This window comes from Indicator indicator, chromosome 17, assembly GCF_027791375.1.
Source record: "Indicator indicator isolate 239-I01 chromosome 17, UM_Iind_1.1, whole genome shotgun sequence".
Classification (NCBI taxonomy): Eukaryota; Metazoa; Chordata; class Aves; order Piciformes; family Indicatoridae; genus Indicator; species Indicator indicator.
The window spans coordinates 23,564,272-23,584,611 of NC_072026.1; the positions used below are offsets into that span (position 1 = coordinate 23,564,272).

Sequence of the window (20,340 nt, forward strand, 5' to 3'; positions counted from 1 at the left end):
TGCTCAGATCACTCTGAAATGGGCTAATATCACAGCATCTTGCTCAGATCACTCTGAAATGGGCTAATATCACAGCATCTTGCTCAGATCACTCTGAAATGGGCTAATATCACAGCATCTTGCTCAGATCACTCTGAAATGGGCTAATATCACAGCATCTTGCTCAGATCACTCTGAAATGGGCTAATATCACAGCATCTTGCTCAGATCACTCTGAAATGGGCTAATATCACAGCATCTTGCTCAGATCACTCTGAAATGGGCTAATATCACAGCATCTTGCTCAGATCACTCTGAAATGGGCTAATATCACAGCATCTTGCTCAGATCACTCTGAAATGGGCTAATATCACAGCATCTTGCTCAGATCACTCTGAAATGGGCTAATATCACAGCATCTTGCTCAGATCACTCTGAAATGGGCTAATATCACAGCATCTTGCTCAGATCACTCTGAAATGGGCTAATATCACAGCATCTTGCTCAGATCACTCTGAAATGGGCTAATATCACAGCATCTTGCTCAGATCACTCTGAAATGGGCTAATATCACAGCATCTTGCTCAGATCACTCTGAAATGGGCTAATATCACAGCATCTTGCTCAGATCACTCTGAAATGGGCTAATATCACAGCATCTTGCTCAGATCACTCTGAAATGGGCTAATATCACAGCATCTTGCTCAGATCACTCTGAAATGGGCTAATATCACAGCATCTTGCTCAGATCACTCTGAAATGGGCTAATATCACAGCATCTTGCTCAGATCACTCTGAAATGGGCTAATATCACAGCATCTTGCTCAGATCACTCTGAAATGGGCTAATATCACAGCATCTTGCTCAGATCACTCTGAAATGGGCTAATATCACAGCATCTTGCTCAGATCACTCTGAAATGGGCTAATATCACAGCATCTTGCTCAGATCACTCTGAAATGGGCTAATATCACAGCATCTTGCTCAGATCACTCTGAAATGGGCTAATATCACAGCATCTTGCTCAGATCACTCTGAAATGGGCTAATATCACAGCATCTTGCTCAGATCACTCTGAAATGGGCTAATATCACAGCATCTTGCTCAGATCACTCTGAAATGGGCTAATATCACAGCATCTTGCTCAGATCACTCTGAAATGGGCTAATATCACAGCATCTTGCTCAGATCTCTTGGAAATGTGCTAATACCACAGCACCTTGCTCAAATCTCTTGGAAATGTGCTAATACCACAGCATCTTGCTCAAATCTTTTGCTGCTCAAGGACAGCAGTCTGAACTCAGGTTTCAAACAAATGCATTTGAATTCAAGCCCTAAAAGCTTGATATCACCTGGGAGGAGAGGCTTCTAGTGTCTTGGAGCTTGCCAGTGGAGCAATGCTGCCACATGCAAGGGTCTGTTCCCAAAGAGATCTGCAGACCCCATTTTGGGCAACCAATGACTCCACCACCTCCCTGGGCAGCCTGCCCTCACTCTTTGAGCTGTGCTTTCCCCACAAATGGATATAGTCCCAGAATAAAACTGCAAGATGATAAATTGCCAAGATTGCTTTCACATCAGTGGTGAAGCCCAAGTGAGTAAAACACACCTGAGGTGATGCAGCCTGCTCGGGGGGAATGGCAGAGCACGGCACACCGACACTTTAATTGGCTCAGCAAGAGTTCATTTCCCTCAGATGAAATGCACCATTGGCCACTTTATTGCTCTCTCTTAGTGCTGCTTTAAAAGTCAAGTAGATGACAATCTAGCAAAATGTTTTCTTTACAGTCCCTGCTTTTTATTGCTGGGTGCTGGCTCCTTTACCTCCTTTCCTCCCAGCTCTCATTTGCATTTTGAACCCCTTGCACAATAAAGAATTGCTTCTATCTATCCTTTAAGACCAAGAGATGGAAGATACCACCCAGGCTCATTTCTGTACTGGAATTACAAATGGGGGGAGAGAAAAAAAAAAAAAATCAAACCTAAACCCACTAATTGAATGGCACCAAGCAGCTCTGTAAACACCTCGTTCAAGGGCAACATAGCATTTATAGGAGCTTACTGCAAGCTAGAAAGATGTAATTTGACTGCTTTATAGCATTAGGACGTGTTTTAAGAATGTTAGTACTTAAAAAAAGAGATAAGTTGCTGCTCAAGAGGTAATTACAGAAAGCAGCCCACTTGTGGAAGGGGAAGCCTTGAAGGAAACTTGCTCCTTGGTTAGCTCCTGATTCAGGCTCCAGGCAGGGGAGTGCAGGCAGAGCCTTGTGTTTTGCCAGCACAGGTTCAGAGCAGAGGCAGAAGAGCTGCAGGAGACACTGCAAGCATCTCAGCAAGGCCACCATGCTCCTGCAGAGATTCAGCCCTACCACAGGCCCCACAGCCAAAAGGTCCACAGCTCCCATGGAGGTGGAGCATCACAGACACAAGAAAAAACAAAGTGGGTACAGCCCCTGCCACAGCCCTGCCCAGGGAACAGCTCCAGGGTGCCCATGGTCAATGCCTCTCTACACTCCTCAGGCACCCCTTTCACAGCACAAAGGCAGCAGTGGGATCACAGAATTGTTTAGGTTGGAAGAGACCTCCAAGATCATCAGGTCCAACCATTACCCCAGCATTGCCAGGTATCCAGGAATTCCTCTGCACACTTCCAACTGGGGACCCCTAAGCCCAGACACCAAGCACGGTTTAAAAGCTGCTGAAGCAGCAGGAAGACAGTTCCAAAAAGTCCTCTATTAACCTCCAAGCCTCATTTCATCCATGAGGGGAAGGGCATCAGCAGGATTTAACTGCAGGAATTAAAAAAAAAAAAAAAAAAAAAGAAAAAGAGAGGCAGGACACAGGGCAAGGACCTCAACCACATGCAACCTCCCACAGCTGTACCTGTCAAAGCCACACAGGCTCCAAAAATCCAAAAGCAGGAGCTGGAGGCTAGGGACATCTCCTATCACACCTCCACAGATGTGCCAGCAAATTGCTGCCAGCCCTCTGCCAACAGCTTCTTCCTACAGCACCCAACCTATGGATACCCAACGTGGGGACCCTAGAGGGGCCCACTCTGCATGGAAAGAGAGATGGGAGCAGGAGAGGCTGTGGGTGTGCATTGCAGAGCCCAAATGGGGATGGCAGGGAAACAGCAACAAAAGCCAACAAGCTCCCTCCTGCAATGGAGGCACTCCCAAGATGCACACCAAGCTCTCCAGCAGCTCTGAGCAAGGGCTGTGGAAAGCTGTGTGAGATGCAACAGGACTTTGGAAGATCAAGGGAAATGAGACCACTCCGGAATTGACTGAGACAGGGGAGAGGGAGCCCAGGCAAGTGCGGAAGCCCCATACAGAACCACAGAACTGCTGAGGTTAGAAGAGGCCTTTGAGATCATGAACCTCATGAGGTTCAACAAGACCAAGTGCAAGGTCCTGCGTCTGGGTCAGGGCAATCACAAGCACTGATACAGGCTGGGCAGGGACTGGCTGGAGAGCAGCCCTGAAGAAAGGGACTTGGGGGTGCTGGGGGATAAGAAGCTCAGCAGGAGCCAGCAGTGAGCACTTGCAGCCCAGAGAGCTGCAGCAAGAGAAGTGTGGCCAGCAGGGTGAGGGAGGGGATTCTGCCCCTCTGCTCCACTCTGCTGAGGCCACACCTGGAGCTCTGTGTCCAATTCTGGAGCCTCTGTTCCAGGAAGGATCTGGAGGTGCTGGAAGGTGTCCAGAGAAGGGCCATGAGGATGAGCAGAGGGCTGGAGCTGCTCTCCTATGAGGACAGAGTGAGAGAGTTTTGTCTGTTCAGTCTGGAGAGGAGAAGGCTTTGAGGAGACCTTCTTGTGGCCTTGCAGGATCTGAAGGGGGCTACAAGAAAGCTGGGGAGGGACTTCTTAGGGTGTCAGGGAGTGATAGGACTGGGGGGAATAGAAAAAAAAATAGAAATGGGTGGATTCAGATTGGATGTTAGGAAGAAGTTCTTCCCCATGAGGGTGGTGAGACACTGGCACAGGTTGCCCAGGGAGGTGGTGGAAGCCTCATCCCTGGAGGTTTTTTCAGCCAGGCTGGATGTGGCTGTGAGCAACCTGCTGTAGTGTGAGGTGCCCCTGCCCATGGCAGGGGGGTTGGAACTGGATGATCCTTGAGGCCCCTTCCAACCCTGACATTTCTATGACTCTATGACCATCAGCTCTGACTGCTCACCTAGAGCTCACAATCCCACTGCTACTACTAAACTCTGCCTTGGGCTCAGTATTGTGAGGAGCACTGAGACCCATCCAGAGACCTAGAGCCTGGCAAGCTGCATGCCCATGCCATGCTGGCAGCAAGAAGAAACAAAAGCAAATCCAAGCCCTTTCAAACCTCCCTTCTCAGCAGCACGTGTCATGCAACACTTACCAGCCCATGGTTTATGCAGCTCAGGAGGGCAGTTTCGTGCCCTACCTCCTGCATGATGGATTTTACAATTTGTTAAAGAAACCCATCAATCCTCAGCAGTCATTTTTAATGCCCAGAGCCTCCACAGAACTTCTGCATTTTGCTGATCCCCTTCCCCCCCCAATTTCAAATCATTGGGAACTGCTGCTACTATCACAGCTCTGCTCCTAAAGCTAAAGCATTATAGCCCACCCCAGACTGCCAGCTTCATCTGCTGGTGTAATAAACAGATTAACTCTGATTTATGAACAATAACTTCTAGTTATTTGAAAGGAAACATGACCTCCCTGGACCAATTCTGACAACCAGAGAGCTCTCCTTATGCAGACCTCTCTTTCCACCTACCTGCAATCACTGGTTTAGAACATCATTATCAACCTGGGGAACATATCACCAGCTTTCCACCAGGAACTTCATGCATCCAAAGCATCTGGCAGGAACCACTGCCAGAGGCAGAATAGCAGCCTGAATTGACCCAGTGAGACAATTCCTGGTTTAAATACACATTAATTAAAATTAATTCATTAAACCAACAGCAAAACAAATTTTCAGAAAGAACCGTCACTGGGGAAAAAGAGGTGGAGGGAAGGATGCAGCAAGGCTAAAGCAGAGGACTAATTAACCACAGGAATTAGATGATGACACCAGAGATCTATTTCTGGTGCTTATTTACTTACAAGGTGTAATTAGAGCCTTAATAATCTTTAAAAACAAAAAAAAAAGTTATTCTGAGTCCAACTCAAAAATGTCAGCTTTAATATTGTATAAGCCCACAAGCAAGACTTCACCTTCTCACAACACCTTTGAAGCTCACCACCCCCACCCATACCACACTGAACTACTGCTAGGAATCTTTTGTTCATTTGTTTTACATTTATTCAGCTAACCATTGTCATAGGATCATGGAATGGTTTGGGTTGGAAGGGACTTTAAAGACCACTGAGTTCCAACCTCCCTGCCATGGGCAGGGACACCTCCCACCAGCCCAGGTTGCTCAAGGGCCCATCCAGCCTAACCCTTGAACACCTTCCAGGGAGGTGCCCTCTCTGGGCAACCTTCCAGTGTCTCCCCACCCTCACTCTAAAGAATTTCTTCTTAATCTCCAGTCTCAGTCTCCCCTCTTCCAGCTCAAAGCCGTTGCCTTTCATCCTGTCACTCCCAGCCCTTGCCAAAAGTCCCTCTGCAGCTCTCCTGTAGGTCCCTTCAGGTACTGGAAGCCCCCTTCCAGGTACACAAAAAAGCTGTGCAAGAAGCCCTGCCAACAATGCAAACCTGTACACTGGTTAAACAGCCAAACCCATGTGCATACACTATTGTGGCACTCTGGTCCCTAGGGCACATCTTCCCCTCTTCAGGGCTGGTTCAACTCCAAAACCTCCTGCCTCTCAGCATCTCTCACCTCTACTGCTTTATACATCCAAAAATAGTTATTCACTTCCCAAGCTAAGAGACTTTTCCCAGTTGCCCCATAGCACCCCCCTCACAGAATCACAGAGTGCTAGGGGTTCAAAAGGACCTCTGGAGATCATCCAGAACAATCCCCTGCTAAAGCAGGGTCACCCACAGCAGGCTGCATAGGATCACCATGTCCAGGTGGGTTTGGAATCTCTCCAGAGAAGAAGACTCCACAACCTCTCTGGCAGCCTGCTTCAGTGCATCAGCATCTTCAAAGTCAAGGAGTTTCTCCTAGAGTTCAAGTGAAACCTCCTGGGTTGCAGTTTGTGCCCATTGTCCCTTGTCCTGTCACTGGGCACCACTGAACAGAGCCCAGCCCCATCCTCATGACCTCCACCCTTTAGCTATTGATCAGCATTGATCAGATCCCCTCTCAGGCTGCTCTTCCCAGGCTAAACACTCCCTCCCCACCCTGCAAGTGCCAGTCCTGCAGAACAGCATGGTGAGGAAGCTCATCCAAAGCTCTTTCTTCTGCCAACACCCTGAACACCTTCCTGCAGTGTCAGACTTAATTGGCTCAGAGATGATGGAGTATTAAATCATGACAGCAGCTCTGCCATCAGTGGACTCTCCATGATTAACCTGCACAAAAAAAACCTCCCACCCCAGCCTATGGCTTCTCTCCTAATTGATGTCACATGGATCTCTGATTTACTCATGCATGGCATAATTAAAGGTAAAAGTTTGTTTTGTTTTGTTTTTTAAACATTTAAACCTCTTTAACAGAATAAAAGAAATCTCAATTCCCTCACCTTGACTGTGAAGTAGCAACAGCAGCTCATGAAAAAAAAAAAAAAAAAAAAAAGAAAAGGAAAGCCTTGAAGGATTTGGAATAAGAAACTTGGAGAGACAATCACTGATCTTTTATCTTCCAGACTTCAAGCAGAATCAAGTTCTTCAAAAGAAAACCCAATAAAACCCAGACATTTTCATCATAACACCATAAATAATTCAGTCAGGCTTTAGAGGACTCCACCGTTAGGTTTGGCTATTTGATCCATTTGTGGCTTAGGTGCCTCTAAACTGATTAAAGATAACCTGATAGAAGCTTGCAATGTCAAAACTGCCTTCACTCCTGACAGATATGAATGGAGAGTCTAAATAACTATAAATAACCTTAACTGCTACATTTAAGCCTAATGGGGGATTTGCAGCCTGCAGAACCACCTGGGTAGGACCAAGAGTTACAGCTCTGCCCTCATCCTGCCTCAGTATGCAAGGGGAGGTGAGATCCTCCCCATGGTGCCTGCTCTGCCAGAACCACCCAGGGTTCTGCATCAGAGGGAGGAGAAACAGGATTCTCCCACAAGTGGGAAAATACCCAACAGCAAGAGTGGTCAGACCTTGGAACAGGCTGCCCAGGGAAGAGGTGGAGTCACCAGTCCTGGAGGTGTGGAAGAAATGTGTGGATATTGCACTCTGGGATATGGTTTAATGGCCATGGTGGCGTTGGGTTGATGGCTGGACTCAATGATCCTAGAGGTGTTTCCCAATCAAAGCAATCCCTGGCTGGTTTGGATGAGAACCCAGAGCAGTACTAAATGTCACTTGTCAAAAGACACATCAGAAAGTTTGGAAGTGAGGTGGTTCAGCCAAGCTTCATAGAATCACAGAATCAACCAGGTTGGAAGAGACTTCCAAGATCATCAAATCCGACTGATCACCCAACCCTAACTAATCACCCAGACCATGGCACTAAGTGCCTCATCCAGGCTTTGCTTAAACACCTCCAGTGACGATGACCCCACCACCTCCCTGGGCAGCACATCCCAAAGGCCAATCTCTCTTTCTGGGAAGAACTTCTTTCTAAGACCAAGCCTAAACTTCCCCCTGCACAGCTTGAGACTGTGTCCTCTTGTTCTGCTGCAGCTTGCCTGGGAAAAGAGACCAACCCCCACCTGGCTACAACCTCCCTTCAGGTAGTTGTAGAGAGCAATGAGGTCTCCCCTGAGCCTCCTCTTCTCCAGGCTGAACACTCCCAGCTCCCTCAGCCTCTCCTCACAGGGCTGTGCTCCAGACCCCTCCCCAGCCTTCTTGCCCTTCTCTGGACATCTTCCACCATCTCAACATCTTTCTTGAACTGAGGAGCCCAGAACTGGACACAGCACTCAAGGTGTGGTCTAACCAGTGCTGAGCACAAGGCAGGATGACTTCCCTGCTCCTGCTGCCCACACTATTGCTGATGCAGGCCAGGATGCCATTGGCCTTCTTGGCCACCTGGGCACACTTCTGGCTCAATGTTCAGCTGCTGGCCACCAGTACCCTCTCTGCCTGGCTGCTCTCCAGCCACTCTGTCCCCAGCCTGGGGTTGTTGTGGCCAATGTGTGGAACCTGGCACTTAAACTTGTTCTATCTCATGTCCTTGGACTCTGCCCATCTGTCCAGCCTGGCAAAGTCCCTCTGCAGAGCCCTCCTACCCTCTAACAGATCCACACCTGCTCCCAACTTGGTGTCATCTGCAAACTTACTCAATCCCCTCATCCAGATCATCACTGAAGAGGATCATGACAGGCAACAGAGCTGCTGTCAGCTGAAAACCCAAGCTGAGAGGTGTAGCATGGGGGAGGGATGCCAGCAGAGGTGCACCCTGTGAAAGCAGAAAGCTCTGTACTCAAGTGAGATCTAAACTGCAGCCAAGGCAGCTCCAACCCATTCCATCACTGTCAAATGCAGCCAGTTTCCAAAGGATTCAATCACCACTTAAATCATCTCCATATGATTCCAAAATGCCTGCAAGGTAAGACCAGGAGCTAATTGTCCCATTTGAATTTAGTGAAAGAAGGATTTTCTCTTTTTTTTTGGTTGGGACTTTTCCTTCTTCACTGCAATAAAGCAAAAGCCCAAGGGTCTAAAACTAATAATCTAATCAAACTTTGCTAAGTGAACATTGTAACAGAGAGGCCTGGCTGAGATTGCCTGTAAATGCCAGGCAATTCCCCTTGATCTTTATCAACAGAGAAGCCACTCCAGCTTCAGCAGGAAGAAATTAAATTTGGTGCAAAATAATAACATCTGTGTGAGATTTTTTTGTTTGTTTGTTTGTCAGACCAGCAGCCCCTTTAGATGCCAGGCTAAAAACAATCAAATTAACTCTAAAGGATTGCAGGGTTGTCTCTGCAGTGTGAGGGCTTAGGACACCCATGTGCCACCCTGCTCTGGACAACAGTGCAATTAACCATCCTGTGTGCAGGATCTCCAGCTGATGCCAGGATCTGACTCAATGCAAGGTCCATACGGAGAACTTGCTCTTTGCTTTGGCAGGGGAGCTGGACTAGATGATATCTCGAGAAATCCCTGTGTCTCCTTCTCTAGAGCCTTTCAAGACTCATCTGGATGAGTTTCTATGTGGTCTGCCCTAGGTGACCCTGCTTTGGCAGGGGGTTTGGACTCAATGATCTCCAGAGGTCCCCTCCAACTCCTCTGCCGGAGTGTGCTTGTGAGAGCTGGCACTGCTTTGAGCTATCCCACTCCTGCAGCCCCCCTCCCTGAAGCCACAGGGCACCTGTCTCCAGCTTTGAGCAGAAATACCACATGGGAGCAGGACCTACAGCAGATGCTCAGGGACCACAGAGGCTCCAGCAATGGTCACAAGTGCCTCTTCTTCCCTGACTGCTCCAGCAGCTCCATTAGAGTTGAAGTCAGTCCCAGGCACATCCCTGTGGTGGGCACCCTACAATCCAGAGCAGCCCCCAGCCTGCTGACCTGCAACCAGCTCTCAGAGCCCTTACCCTGGCAACATGGAAGGAAGCAAACAGCATACTGGCAGAGTTTGATTAAGAATCACAGAACTCAGCAGGTCAGAAGGAACCCTCAAACGTCACCTTGTCCAACCTCCCTGCAGGCAGAAGGGACATCTCCACCTAGTTCAGGCTGCCCAGGGACACAATGAGTCTGACCTTAAATGTCTCCAGGGATGGGGCCTCCACCACCTCTCTGGGCAACCTGTTGTAGTGTTTCACCACTCTCACTGTGAACAGCTTCCTCCTGATGTCCAACCTAGATCTGCCCTGCTCCAGTTTCAAACCATTGCCCTTGTCCTATCCCCACATGCCCTTCTGAACAGTCCCTCCTCAGCCTTCCTGTAAGGTCCTCTTCAGATAGTGAAATGCAGCTCTAGGTCTCCCCAGAGCCTTCTCTTCTCCAGGCTGAACAGCCCCAACTCTAAACCTGTCTTCTCAGGAGAGGTGCTCCAACCTCCTGATCATCTTTGTGGCCTCCTCTGGACCCACTCCAGAAGGTCCATGTCCCTCTTGTGTGGAAGCTGGCCCCAGCCCTGCAGGTGAGGTCTCAGCAGAGCAGAGTGCCAGGATCCTCTCTCTCCAGCTCTGGCCACACTGCTTTGGATGCAGCCCAGGCTGCCATTGGTCTTCTGTGCTGCCAGTGCCTATTGCTGGCTCCTGTCCAGCTTCTCTCCCACCAGCATCTTCAAGACCTTCTCTGCAGGGCTGCTCTCAACTCCATCATCCCCCAGCATGGACTGACAACAAGGATTGCCCTGACCCAGCTGCAGGACCTTGCACTTCACCTTATTGAACATCATGAGGTTCACCTGAGCTCACTTGCTCTGTCCAGGTCCCCCTGGATGACATCCCATCCTTCAACCATGTCAGCTGCACCACTCAGCCTGCTGTCATCAGCAGCCTTGCTGAGGGTGCCCTCACTCTTGCTGTCTACAGCACTGATGAAGATATCAAACAGCACTGGCCCCACTGTGGAGCCCGGAAGGACACCACATGTCACCCACTCCACCTGGCCACTGAGCCATTGGAGACACTGCACTCCAGCACCAGCACCTTTAGTGATGGCTTGAGATAATTCACCTCCTACCATGAGCAGTACCAAGAAACAGAACAGTCAGACCACCACCATTCTGGTGGGTCCAAGCACAATTTCTACAGCTAGGACAGCCTCTGGCACTGCAGCCAGCAGGATCCTCTTCAACAACAACAAGCAACCAAAACATCCACCTACCAAAAAAAAAAAAAAAAAGCATTCCTCTATCACAGAACCATTTAGGTTAGAAAAGACTTCAAGATCATTGACTCCAACCTTTAAAGTTGTTATACAAAGTCCACCACTAAGCCACATCCCCAAGCACCACATCCACAGAGCTTTTACACACCTCCAAGGGTGGTGACTCCACCACCTCCCTGGGCAGCCTGTTTCAGTCCCTGGCAACCCTTTCATTGATTTTTTTTTTTTTTCTTCTCATGTCCAGCCTGGAGACTACACTTAAAGATAACAAAAGCACACAAGTCTCCAAGTCTGATGAACTGCCCTTTCAAGTCCAAAACTCACATTCCACTCAGGGTGTGCCTGGAGTGACAACCAGATGGTTGTGACTGCACCCCGGGTTTTCAGGACTGGCACAAATCAGGCAAGACAGTGCTTGCAGAGATATTTTAACTCTAGGGTAAGTAGGTTTTCATTTATTTTTTCCCATTTACACTTGAAGAGGTTTAATCTTTCCATTCATATTTGCTGTTTCAGCTACAGCAAACCAACACTGGAACAGGCTGCCCAGGGAGGTGGTTGAATCCCCATCCCTGGGGGCAGAGATGTGCTGGGGGACATGGCTTGGCACCAGCCTTGATAGAGTTAAAGAACGGTTGGAGCTGATGACCTTAAAGGTCTTTTGCAACCAAAATAATGCTGGGAATGTTTGGGACAAGCCTTGCAGAAACCAAACCACCACATGTGACTTTTGTCCTAAACAAGCATATCCAATGTCTACAAACATAACAAACCAAGTGAACAGAAAGCTTCCTGCCACCTGCACTTCCAACTGCCAGGGGATGAGGAAAAGGAGCAGAAGCATCTCCTCTTCCTGCCACCTGCACTTCCAACTGCCAGGGGATGAGGAAAAGGAGCAGAAGCATCTCCTCTTCCTGCCACCTGCACTTCCAGTTGCCAGAGGAAGAGGAGCAGAAGTATCTCCTCTTCCTGCCACCTGCACTTCCAATTGCCAGAGGAAGAGGAAGAGGAGCGGAAGCATCTCCTCTTCCTGCCACCTGCACTTCCAATTGCCAGAGGAAGAGGAAGAGGAGCGGAAGCATCTCCTCTTCCTGCCACCTGCACTTCCAATTGCCAGGGGATGAGGAAGAGGAACAGAAGCATCTCCTCTTCCTGCCACCTGCACTTCCAATTGCCAAGGGATGAGGAAGAGGAGCAGAAGCATCTCCTCTTCCTGCCACCTGCACTTCCAATTGCCAGGGGATGAGGAAAAGGAGCAGAAGCATCTCCTTTTTCAGCCACCTCCACTTCCAATTGCCAGAGGAAGAGGAGCAGAAGCATCTCCTCTTCCTGCCACCTGCACTTCCAGTTGCTAGAGGAAGAGGAGCAGAAGCATCTTCCTCCTCCTTCCACCTGCACTTCCAATTGCTAGAGGAAGAGGAGCAGAAGCATCTTCCTCCTCCTTCCACCTGCACTTCCAATTGCTAGAGGAAGAGGAGCAGAAGCATCTTCCTCCTCCTTCCACCTGCACTTCCAATTGCTAGAGGAAGAGGAGCAGAAGTATCTTCCTCCTCCTTCCACCTGCACTTCCAATTGCTAGAGGAAGAGGAGCAGAAGCATCTTCCTCTTCCTTCCACCTGCACTTCCAATTGCTAGAGGAAGAGGAGCAGAAGCATCTTCCTCTTCCTGCCACCTGCACTTCCAGTTGCCAGAGGAAGAGAAGCAGAAGCATCTTCCTCTTCCTGCCACCTGCACTTCCAGTTGCCAGAGGAAGAGGAGCAGAAGTATCTTCCTCTTCTTGCCACCTGCACTTCCAACTGCCAGGGGATGGTTTGAAACTGCCTGGGCCACCCCCAGTGCTCACCTTGGAAGACAGCAGCGTTCTGGATGATGAGGAACTTGAGCTCCATGCTGGCAGCCTGCAGGAGCTGCTCCAAGTTCAGGCGGGCTGTCGCCTGGTACTTCTCCTCCATCTTCCTGGAGCAGCACGTGGAGCCCTTGGGGATGCATACTTGCAGATCAGACCCTGCAGAGAGACACAAGGAGGGCAGAAAAATCTGTGTTAGGAACTGCAGAGGAAAGCAGTTCCAACAGCTGGCAACACTGCAGTTACTGTTTGGGTAGCTGGAGGACATTTCTGGCTCTTGTCCCAAGCAAGCAGCTTGGCAAAAAGATCACAGAATCATAGAAGGTTAGAGTTTGGAAGAGATCACTTGCCAAAGCAGGGTCACCAAGGGTAGTCCACACAGGAATGCATCCAGGTGGGCTTTGAAAGTCTCCAGAGAAGGAGATAAGGATAAGACTGGTGTGGCAGAGTCAGAGTCACAGAGAATCACAGAACGGTAGGGGTTGGAAGGGACCTCTGGAGATCAGCCAGTCCAACCTCCCTATTAAAGCAGGGTCATCCACAGCAGGTTGCACAGGACCACACTGTGCAGGTGGGTTTTGAAAGGTTCTAGAGAAAGAGGTTCCACAACCTCTCTGGGCAGCCTGCTCCAGGGCTCCACCAGCCTCCAAGTCAAATTTTTTTTCATTCAGTTCAAATCAAACCTCCTGGGTTGCAGTTTGTGCCCATTGTCCCTTGTCCTATCACTGGGCACCACTGAAAAGAGCCCAGCTCCATCCTCATGACAGCCACCCTTCAGCTATTCATCAGATCCCCTCTCAGGCTGCTCTTCTCCAGGCTAACCAGCCCCAGGTCTCTCAGCCTCTCCTCATAGGCGAGAGGCTCCAGGCCCCTCAGCATCTTTGTGGCCCTCTGTTGGACTCTCTCCAGCAGTTCCCTGTCTTGGGAATGGGGGAGCCCAGAACTGGACACAATAGTCCAGTTGTGGCCTCACCAGGGCAGAGTAGAGGGGGAGGAGAACCTCCCTGACCTGCTGGTCACACTCTTCATGTGCCCCAGAACACCATTGGCCTTCTTGGCCATGAGGGCACGTTGGTGATCATAGTGAATTGGTCCACCAGAACTCCAAGGTCCTTCTCCACACAGCTGCTTCCCAGCAGGTCACCCCTCACCTGTCCTGGTGCAGGAGGTTGTTCCTCCCCAGGTGCAGGACCCTACACTTGCCGTGGTTGAACTCCATGAGGTTCCCTCTGCCCAGCTCTGCAGCCTGGCCAGGTCTCACTGAATGCAGCACAGGCTGAAGGGCTGTCAGCCACTGCTCCCAGTCTGCTATCATCAGCAAACTGACGAAGATGTTGAACAAGACCAGACCCAGTACTGACTCCTGCTCAACACCACCAGCTTCAGGTCTCTAACTAGACCCTCCACTGTTGATCACAACCTTCTGAGCTCTGCCATTTAGCCAGGTCTCAAGTGCTAGCCCCTAGGAGCTTGCTATGCATGCCTGCCAGCATGCTGCATCTCCAGCTCCTACACCCCCATCCACTGGCACAGGCTGCCCAGGGAGCTGGTTGAATCCCCATCCCTGGAGGTGCTGAAAAGCAGCAGAGATGTGGTGCTGAGGGACATGGTTTAGAACCAGGTTTGATAGTCAGAGTTTGGTTGGACTCAGTGATCTTAAAGGCCTTTTCCAGCCACAATAATTCTATGAAGCTTTTTTTCCTACCTCCATAAAGAAACGTTTGGTAATTCACACCCTTGCTCTGGGCAGGATCACACAGCCTTCCAGCTTCTCCTCAAGAACCTTTTACCAGATCCACTCTCTCACTAAGCACTGTAAAGTGTCAAAAGTCATTTTTTGCCAGGGTGTTCTAGAAAAGCAGGATTAATATTAATGTCAGTTCAGTTGTGTACTTACTGAAGAAGAGCCATGCACACCAGCAAGGGAGAACCAGCTGCCAGCCCTTGGGAGTAAAGACAGCAGAAACCTTCCTCCCCTCCAGCCCCAACCCTTCCCCAGCACTCTTCATCTGCACCAGTGGAAAGGAGCTTTAAAGCTATGCAAGCCCTGCTCCAAAATAACACATGGCAAAGGAAGTGAAAGCAGCTGGACCTACAGCACCATCCTAGCTCTATCTCCACCCACAGCCTCAGCACAAACTCCTTCAGCAAGATCCCCAATGGAGCCAGAATTGCTGGCGTCTAAAGACCGAGTCACAGGGGTCTGGGAACTAACCCACCCCAGAGGAGCACATCCACAGGGATTTCATGCTTCAAAAATACAAGATGGACCCCAAAACCAGGTGACAGCAAGACATGGCATTAATCATAGATCACAGAATGGGTTGGGTTGGAAGGGACCCTCAAGATCATCCAGTTCTATCCTCCACTGCCAGGGACAGGGACACCTCCCACCAGTCCAGGTTGCTCAAGGTCTCACCCAACCTGGCCCAGAACACCTCCATGGAGAGGGCATTCACAACCTCCCTGGGCAACCTGTTCCAGGATCTCCTCTCACCCTCACTCTAAAGAATTTCTTCCTCATCTCCAGTCTCCATCTCCCCTCTCCCAGCTCAAAGCCATTGTCCCTCATTCTGTCACTCCAAGCCTTTGTCAATAGTCCCTCCCCAGCTCTCCTGGAGCCCCTTCAGGTACTGGATGGCTGCCCTAAGGTCCCCCTGGAGCCTTCTTCTCTCCAAGTGAACTCTGGCATCCTGTCCCCATAGCAGAGGTACTCCAACCCTTTGCTCATCTTTGTGGCTTTCTCTGGACCTTCTCCAGCAGCTCCAGGTCCTTCTTGTGCTGGGGGCACCAGAACTGGAGGCAGTGCTGCAGGTGGGGTCTCAAAAGAGCAGAGCAGAGAGGGAGAACAAGAGAAGCTCTTACACAACAGCAAGTCAAAGAGGTTTGCTCAAGTCAAATGAACAATTTACACTGCAAAAAGCCATAGCAGGTCCCTTTAACACAATGCAGCCAGAAATTTCTTGTTCATACAAAGCTTATTTCCTCCAACATTTATTGCACATTAAAATGTATTTAAAAGAAAAGAAAAAAGCCTTCCATGATTAATGGCAACACCAATACAAAATGTGAGAGCTAGCAATTAGGAGATCCATGCAAGTCAAAGCTAGAAATAGGAAGCAGCAAGGTCATCTCCTCACATCCCATCCTTCTTTTTAGCAATTAAGCAAATTTCTCTCCTTAAATGGATTTTTGTTTTTGGTGAAGACAGACACATGCTGTAGCAGGGCAATCACAGAGAGGGAGGAGGAGGAGGTAGAGGAAAAAGCCTGGGAATTAACTCTGACAGCTTAAAATGCTTTACAGTGACAGCCAACTAACACTGGTGACCAGAAACGTCACAGTAAATGCAACAGGTCAATAAAGGCAGGACAGGCTTTTATCAGCTACCAGGGACAAGCTCCTTCTGGGGGCAGGGGGCCAGGGAATGGGGGCCTGACTCCCATCTGCCAGCTATTTTCTAGATCTGGCTTCCCCAGATGGTGAGCAGAGCCAAACAGTCCCAGCTGTACATCCCAAGAGTAAGGAAAAAAAGTTCTGATGCTCAGGACCTCAGTCCCCCAGGAACCATCACCCTACCCTGCTGACCCTAGCCCCAGCAGACATCAATGAAATGGGGACAGTGAATCACAGAATTAACCAGCTTGGAAAGGACCTTTGAAATCATCAGGTCCAAGCTATCACCCAACATCACCAAATCAACTAACCCATGGCACTAAGTGCCTCATCTAGTCTCTTTTTAAACACTTCTGGAATGGTGACCCACCACTTCCCTGGGCAGCACATCCCAAAGGCCAATCATTCTTTTTTGGGAAGAATTTCTTCCTGACACCCAGCCCAAACCTCCCCTGGAGTAGCTAGAGCCTGTGTCTGTCACTGCTTGCTTGGGAGAAGAGACCAACCCCCACCTACAACCTCCTTTTAGGTAGTTGGAGAGCAATAAGGTCTCCCTGAGCCTCCTGAATGCTTTTTGACCTGCAAATATCACAATGTATGAGAGGCTGGAAGGGACCTCCAGAGATCATCAGGTCCAACCCCCCTGCCAGAGCAGGATCACTTAGGGTAGTCTGCACAGGAATGCATCCAGGTGGAAGGAGACTCCACAACCTTCCTGGGAAGCCTGCTCCAGGGCTCTGTCACCCTCACTGTAAAGAAGTTTCTCCTCATGTTGAGCTGAAATCTTCTATGTTCAAGGTTGAACCTGGTGTTCCTTATCACTGTGCACCACCCAAAAGAGCCTGGCCCCCTCCTCCTGACCCCCCACCCCTCAGCTATTGATAGACATTGATCAGATCCCTCTCAGCCTTCTCTTCTTCAGACTAAACAGCCCCAGGGCTCTCAGTCTCTCTTCACAAGGGAGATGCTCAAGTCCCCTAAGCATCCTCATGGCTCTCTGTTGGACTCTCTCCAGCAGGTCTCTGTCTCTCTTGGACTGGGGAGCCCAAAACTGGACACAGGATTGCAGCTGTGGTCTCAGCAGGGCAGAGTAGAGAGGCAGAAGAACCTCCTTAGCCCTGCTGGACACTTGTCTTGATACACCCCAGGATTCCATTGGCTCTCTTGGCCACAAGAGCACATTGTTGTTCCTTGGATATGTTGGGGGTCTGATCATGCTGTTGCTTGGAGAGGTTGATAGTTGGATTTGATTAGATTTGGATTTTTTAGTCTGGAGAGGAACAGGCTGAGGAGGAAACTTCATCAATGCTGATCAATACTTCATGGATGGGTGTCAGGAGGATGGGACCAAGCTTTGTTCAAGTGGTGCCCAGTGACAGGACAAGGGGTAACAGGCACAAACTCAAACATAAGGAGTTCCACCCAAACTTGAGGAGGAACTTCTATAACTTAAGGGTGACAGAACCCTGGAGCAGGCTGCCCAGAGATGTGGTGGAGTCTCTGTCTCTGGAGACTTTCAAATCCCACGTGGTTGTGCACCTGTGTAACCTGCTCTAGGTGATCCTGCTTTGGCGGGGGGGGGGGGACTTGATGATGATCTTCAGGGGTCCCTTCCAACCCCTACCATCCTGTGAGCTTTGAGATCTTTTCCAACCTTAGTGATTCTGTGAGCCTCTTCTGCACTCACGCTGCAGCACCACCTAAGAGACCCAGATCCTGCAGCCCAGGAGCAGGGCAAACCCTGAGTGCTCCACAGGCAGGGTGAATGCAGAAAGAAACACACCACAAGGCTACCAGCACCAGCATGAATTAAACTGCCACACATTCCTGGTCTTATAAATGCAAAGGGAAGGTTCCTGTGAGTCATCAAATCCTACCCCCTGCCTCCCAACCCACTCCCACTCCCCAAAGTATTTTATCTAACACAAACACCTCCAGTGATAGCTCCCACTTGGGAGATAGCAAAGTCCATGCTGTTGCCTAATGGCCCTCACTGCTAAGGCTGTTTTTATCTCCCCCACCTACACACCTCCCTTTTGCTTCAAGTTTCAAGCCATTACACCTCCTAATGCCCTTGCAAACAACCTCCTCCTCTCATCATCAATCACTACAGATTCCTTTTTTTTTTTTTCTTTTGGAAAATGTGTCCCCCAGATTACTCCCAGGTTTTATTAAATTGCATTTGGATGCTCACATACCAACCTAGGCAAGATCAGCAACAGCAGAGAATTGGTTCAGTTGGAAAAGATCTTTAAGATCATACAAGTCCAGCCACTAACACTGGTGCAATGCTATGCATGGAAGCCTCACCCTCCAACACTCAGCTGGCATGGATGAGGAGCTGGTTTCAGCCATTTCCATTGGCACCATCAAGCACTGACCTGGACAGGCTGAAGGAGTAGCAAAAGCCTTGTGAAATTCAATAGGCACAAATGTAGGGAGCATATAACCCAGGAGTGCAGCTCAGACTGAGATCCACCTGGCTGGAGAGCAACCCTGTGGGAAGGGACCTGGGAGTCTTGGTGGATAACAAGCTCAGCATGAGTGAACAGTGCTGCTGCAGCAGCAAAGAAAGCCAGCAGGATGCTGGGCTGCATCCACAAGGGATCACCAGCAGAGATAACGAAGTCCTTGTCCCACTTTGCTCAGTGTTGGTCAGCACACACATGGAGCACAGTGTGGAGTTTTGACCCTCAGTGTACAAGAAAAAAATATGTGGGCAGGCTGGAAAGCCTCCAGAAAAGGGCCACAAGAATAATCAGAAGCCTGGCAGTCCTGACATGTGAGGAAAGGCTGAGAGAGATGCAGTTGTTCAGCCTTGAGGCTTAGGGGAGACCTTCTCACCACAGATCAGTACATAAAGGGTGGGTACCAGCAGGGTGGAGACTCTCAGAATTGTTAGGGTTGGGAGGGATCTCAAGGCTCAGCCAGTTCCAACCCCCCTGCCATGGGCAGGGACACCTCACACTACAGCAGGTTGCTCACAGCCACATCCAGCCTGGCTGCAAAAACCTCCAGGGATGAGGCTTCCACCACCTCCCTGGGCAACCTCTGCCAGTCTCTCACCACCCTCATGGGGAAGAACTTCTTCCTAACATTCAATCTAAATTTCCCCTCCTCTAACTTGGATCCATTCCCCCCAGTCCTATCCCTACCTGGCACCCTAAAAAGTCCCTCCCCAGCTTTCTTGGAGCCCCCATCAGATCCTGCAAGTCCACAAGAAGGTCTTCTCAGAGCCTTCTCTTCTCCAGACTGCACAACCCCAACTCTCTCAGCCTGTCCTCATAGGAGAGGTGCTCCAGCCCTCTGACTCCCTTTGTACAAGGAGTGCCATGGAACAGACAAGGGGGGATGGGGACAAGTTACTGCTTGGGAGATCCCCCTTGGACTCCAGAAAAAAATGGTTCCCCATGAGACCATTCAGACATTGGAATCATCTCCCAAGAGAAGCAGTGGATTGCCCTCCACTGGGCAGTTTGAAGACTCAGCCTGACAGGGTGCTGGGGCCAGCTCATTTCAACTTTACTATTACCTTGAAAGGTTGGACCAGATGATCCCTGAGGTCCCTTCCAGCCTGGCATTCACTGTGCCATTTATGCCATCTTGGGGAACAGCCCTGTAAATGCTCCAGTAATTGTGCATATGCTCCTGGCTGACAGAACTGATCCCTCCAGCTGCAGTCATTCCACTCTGCCTTCTTCCTCCTCCTGACACAGGAATTTTCACTGAAGACTTTGTGGCAGTCAATTTCAAGCATTACATTTGACTTTGATGTACAATTACTCTCACTGATAGGTGGCTAGGACAGCAGAAGTGGAAATAATTTCAGTGGATTAAATGTCAAATAAAAAAAACCCACCAAACCAACCTTTGAGATCATCTGCAGGCAGCTGTGAGGCTGAAGGATTCTATTGGGATTTTAAGCATCCCAGGATAGCTCAAATCCTGTTGTAAGCTACAGGCAGACAAGACAGTGATGCTGGTGAGACACTGGAACAGGTTGCCCAGGGAGGTTGTGGATGTCCCCTCCCTGGAGGGGTTCCAGACCAGGCTGGATGAGCCCAGGAGCAAACTGGACTGGTGAGAGGTGTCCCTGTCCATGGCAGGGGGGTTAGAACTGGATGATGTTTAAGGTCCCTTCCAACCCAAGCCATTCTATGAATCTATGAAGACATGCAGGCACAAAAGCCAGTCCCCAAAAATCCAACAGCAGCTTGGACCAGGCTAACAGCCCCCTCTAATTCACCCCAGGCAATTCCAGAGTAAGACTCTGTCCCT

The 20,340-nt window shown here is 49.7% G+C and overlaps 1 protein-coding gene across 1 annotated transcript in view; it reads right to left on the bottom strand.

The window, feature by feature from the left end:
- Window positions 1-20,340, bottom strand: part of GPC3 (glypican 3) — a 244,994-nt gene that overhangs the window by 218,395 nt on the left and 6,259 nt on the right. The window contains exon 2 of the mRNA XM_054388590.1: window positions 12,664-12,825. Within this exon, the coding sequence (XP_054244565.1) occupies window positions 12,664-12,825 (162 nt within the window). The remainder of the gene's footprint in view (window positions 1-12,663; window positions 12,826-20,340) is intronic.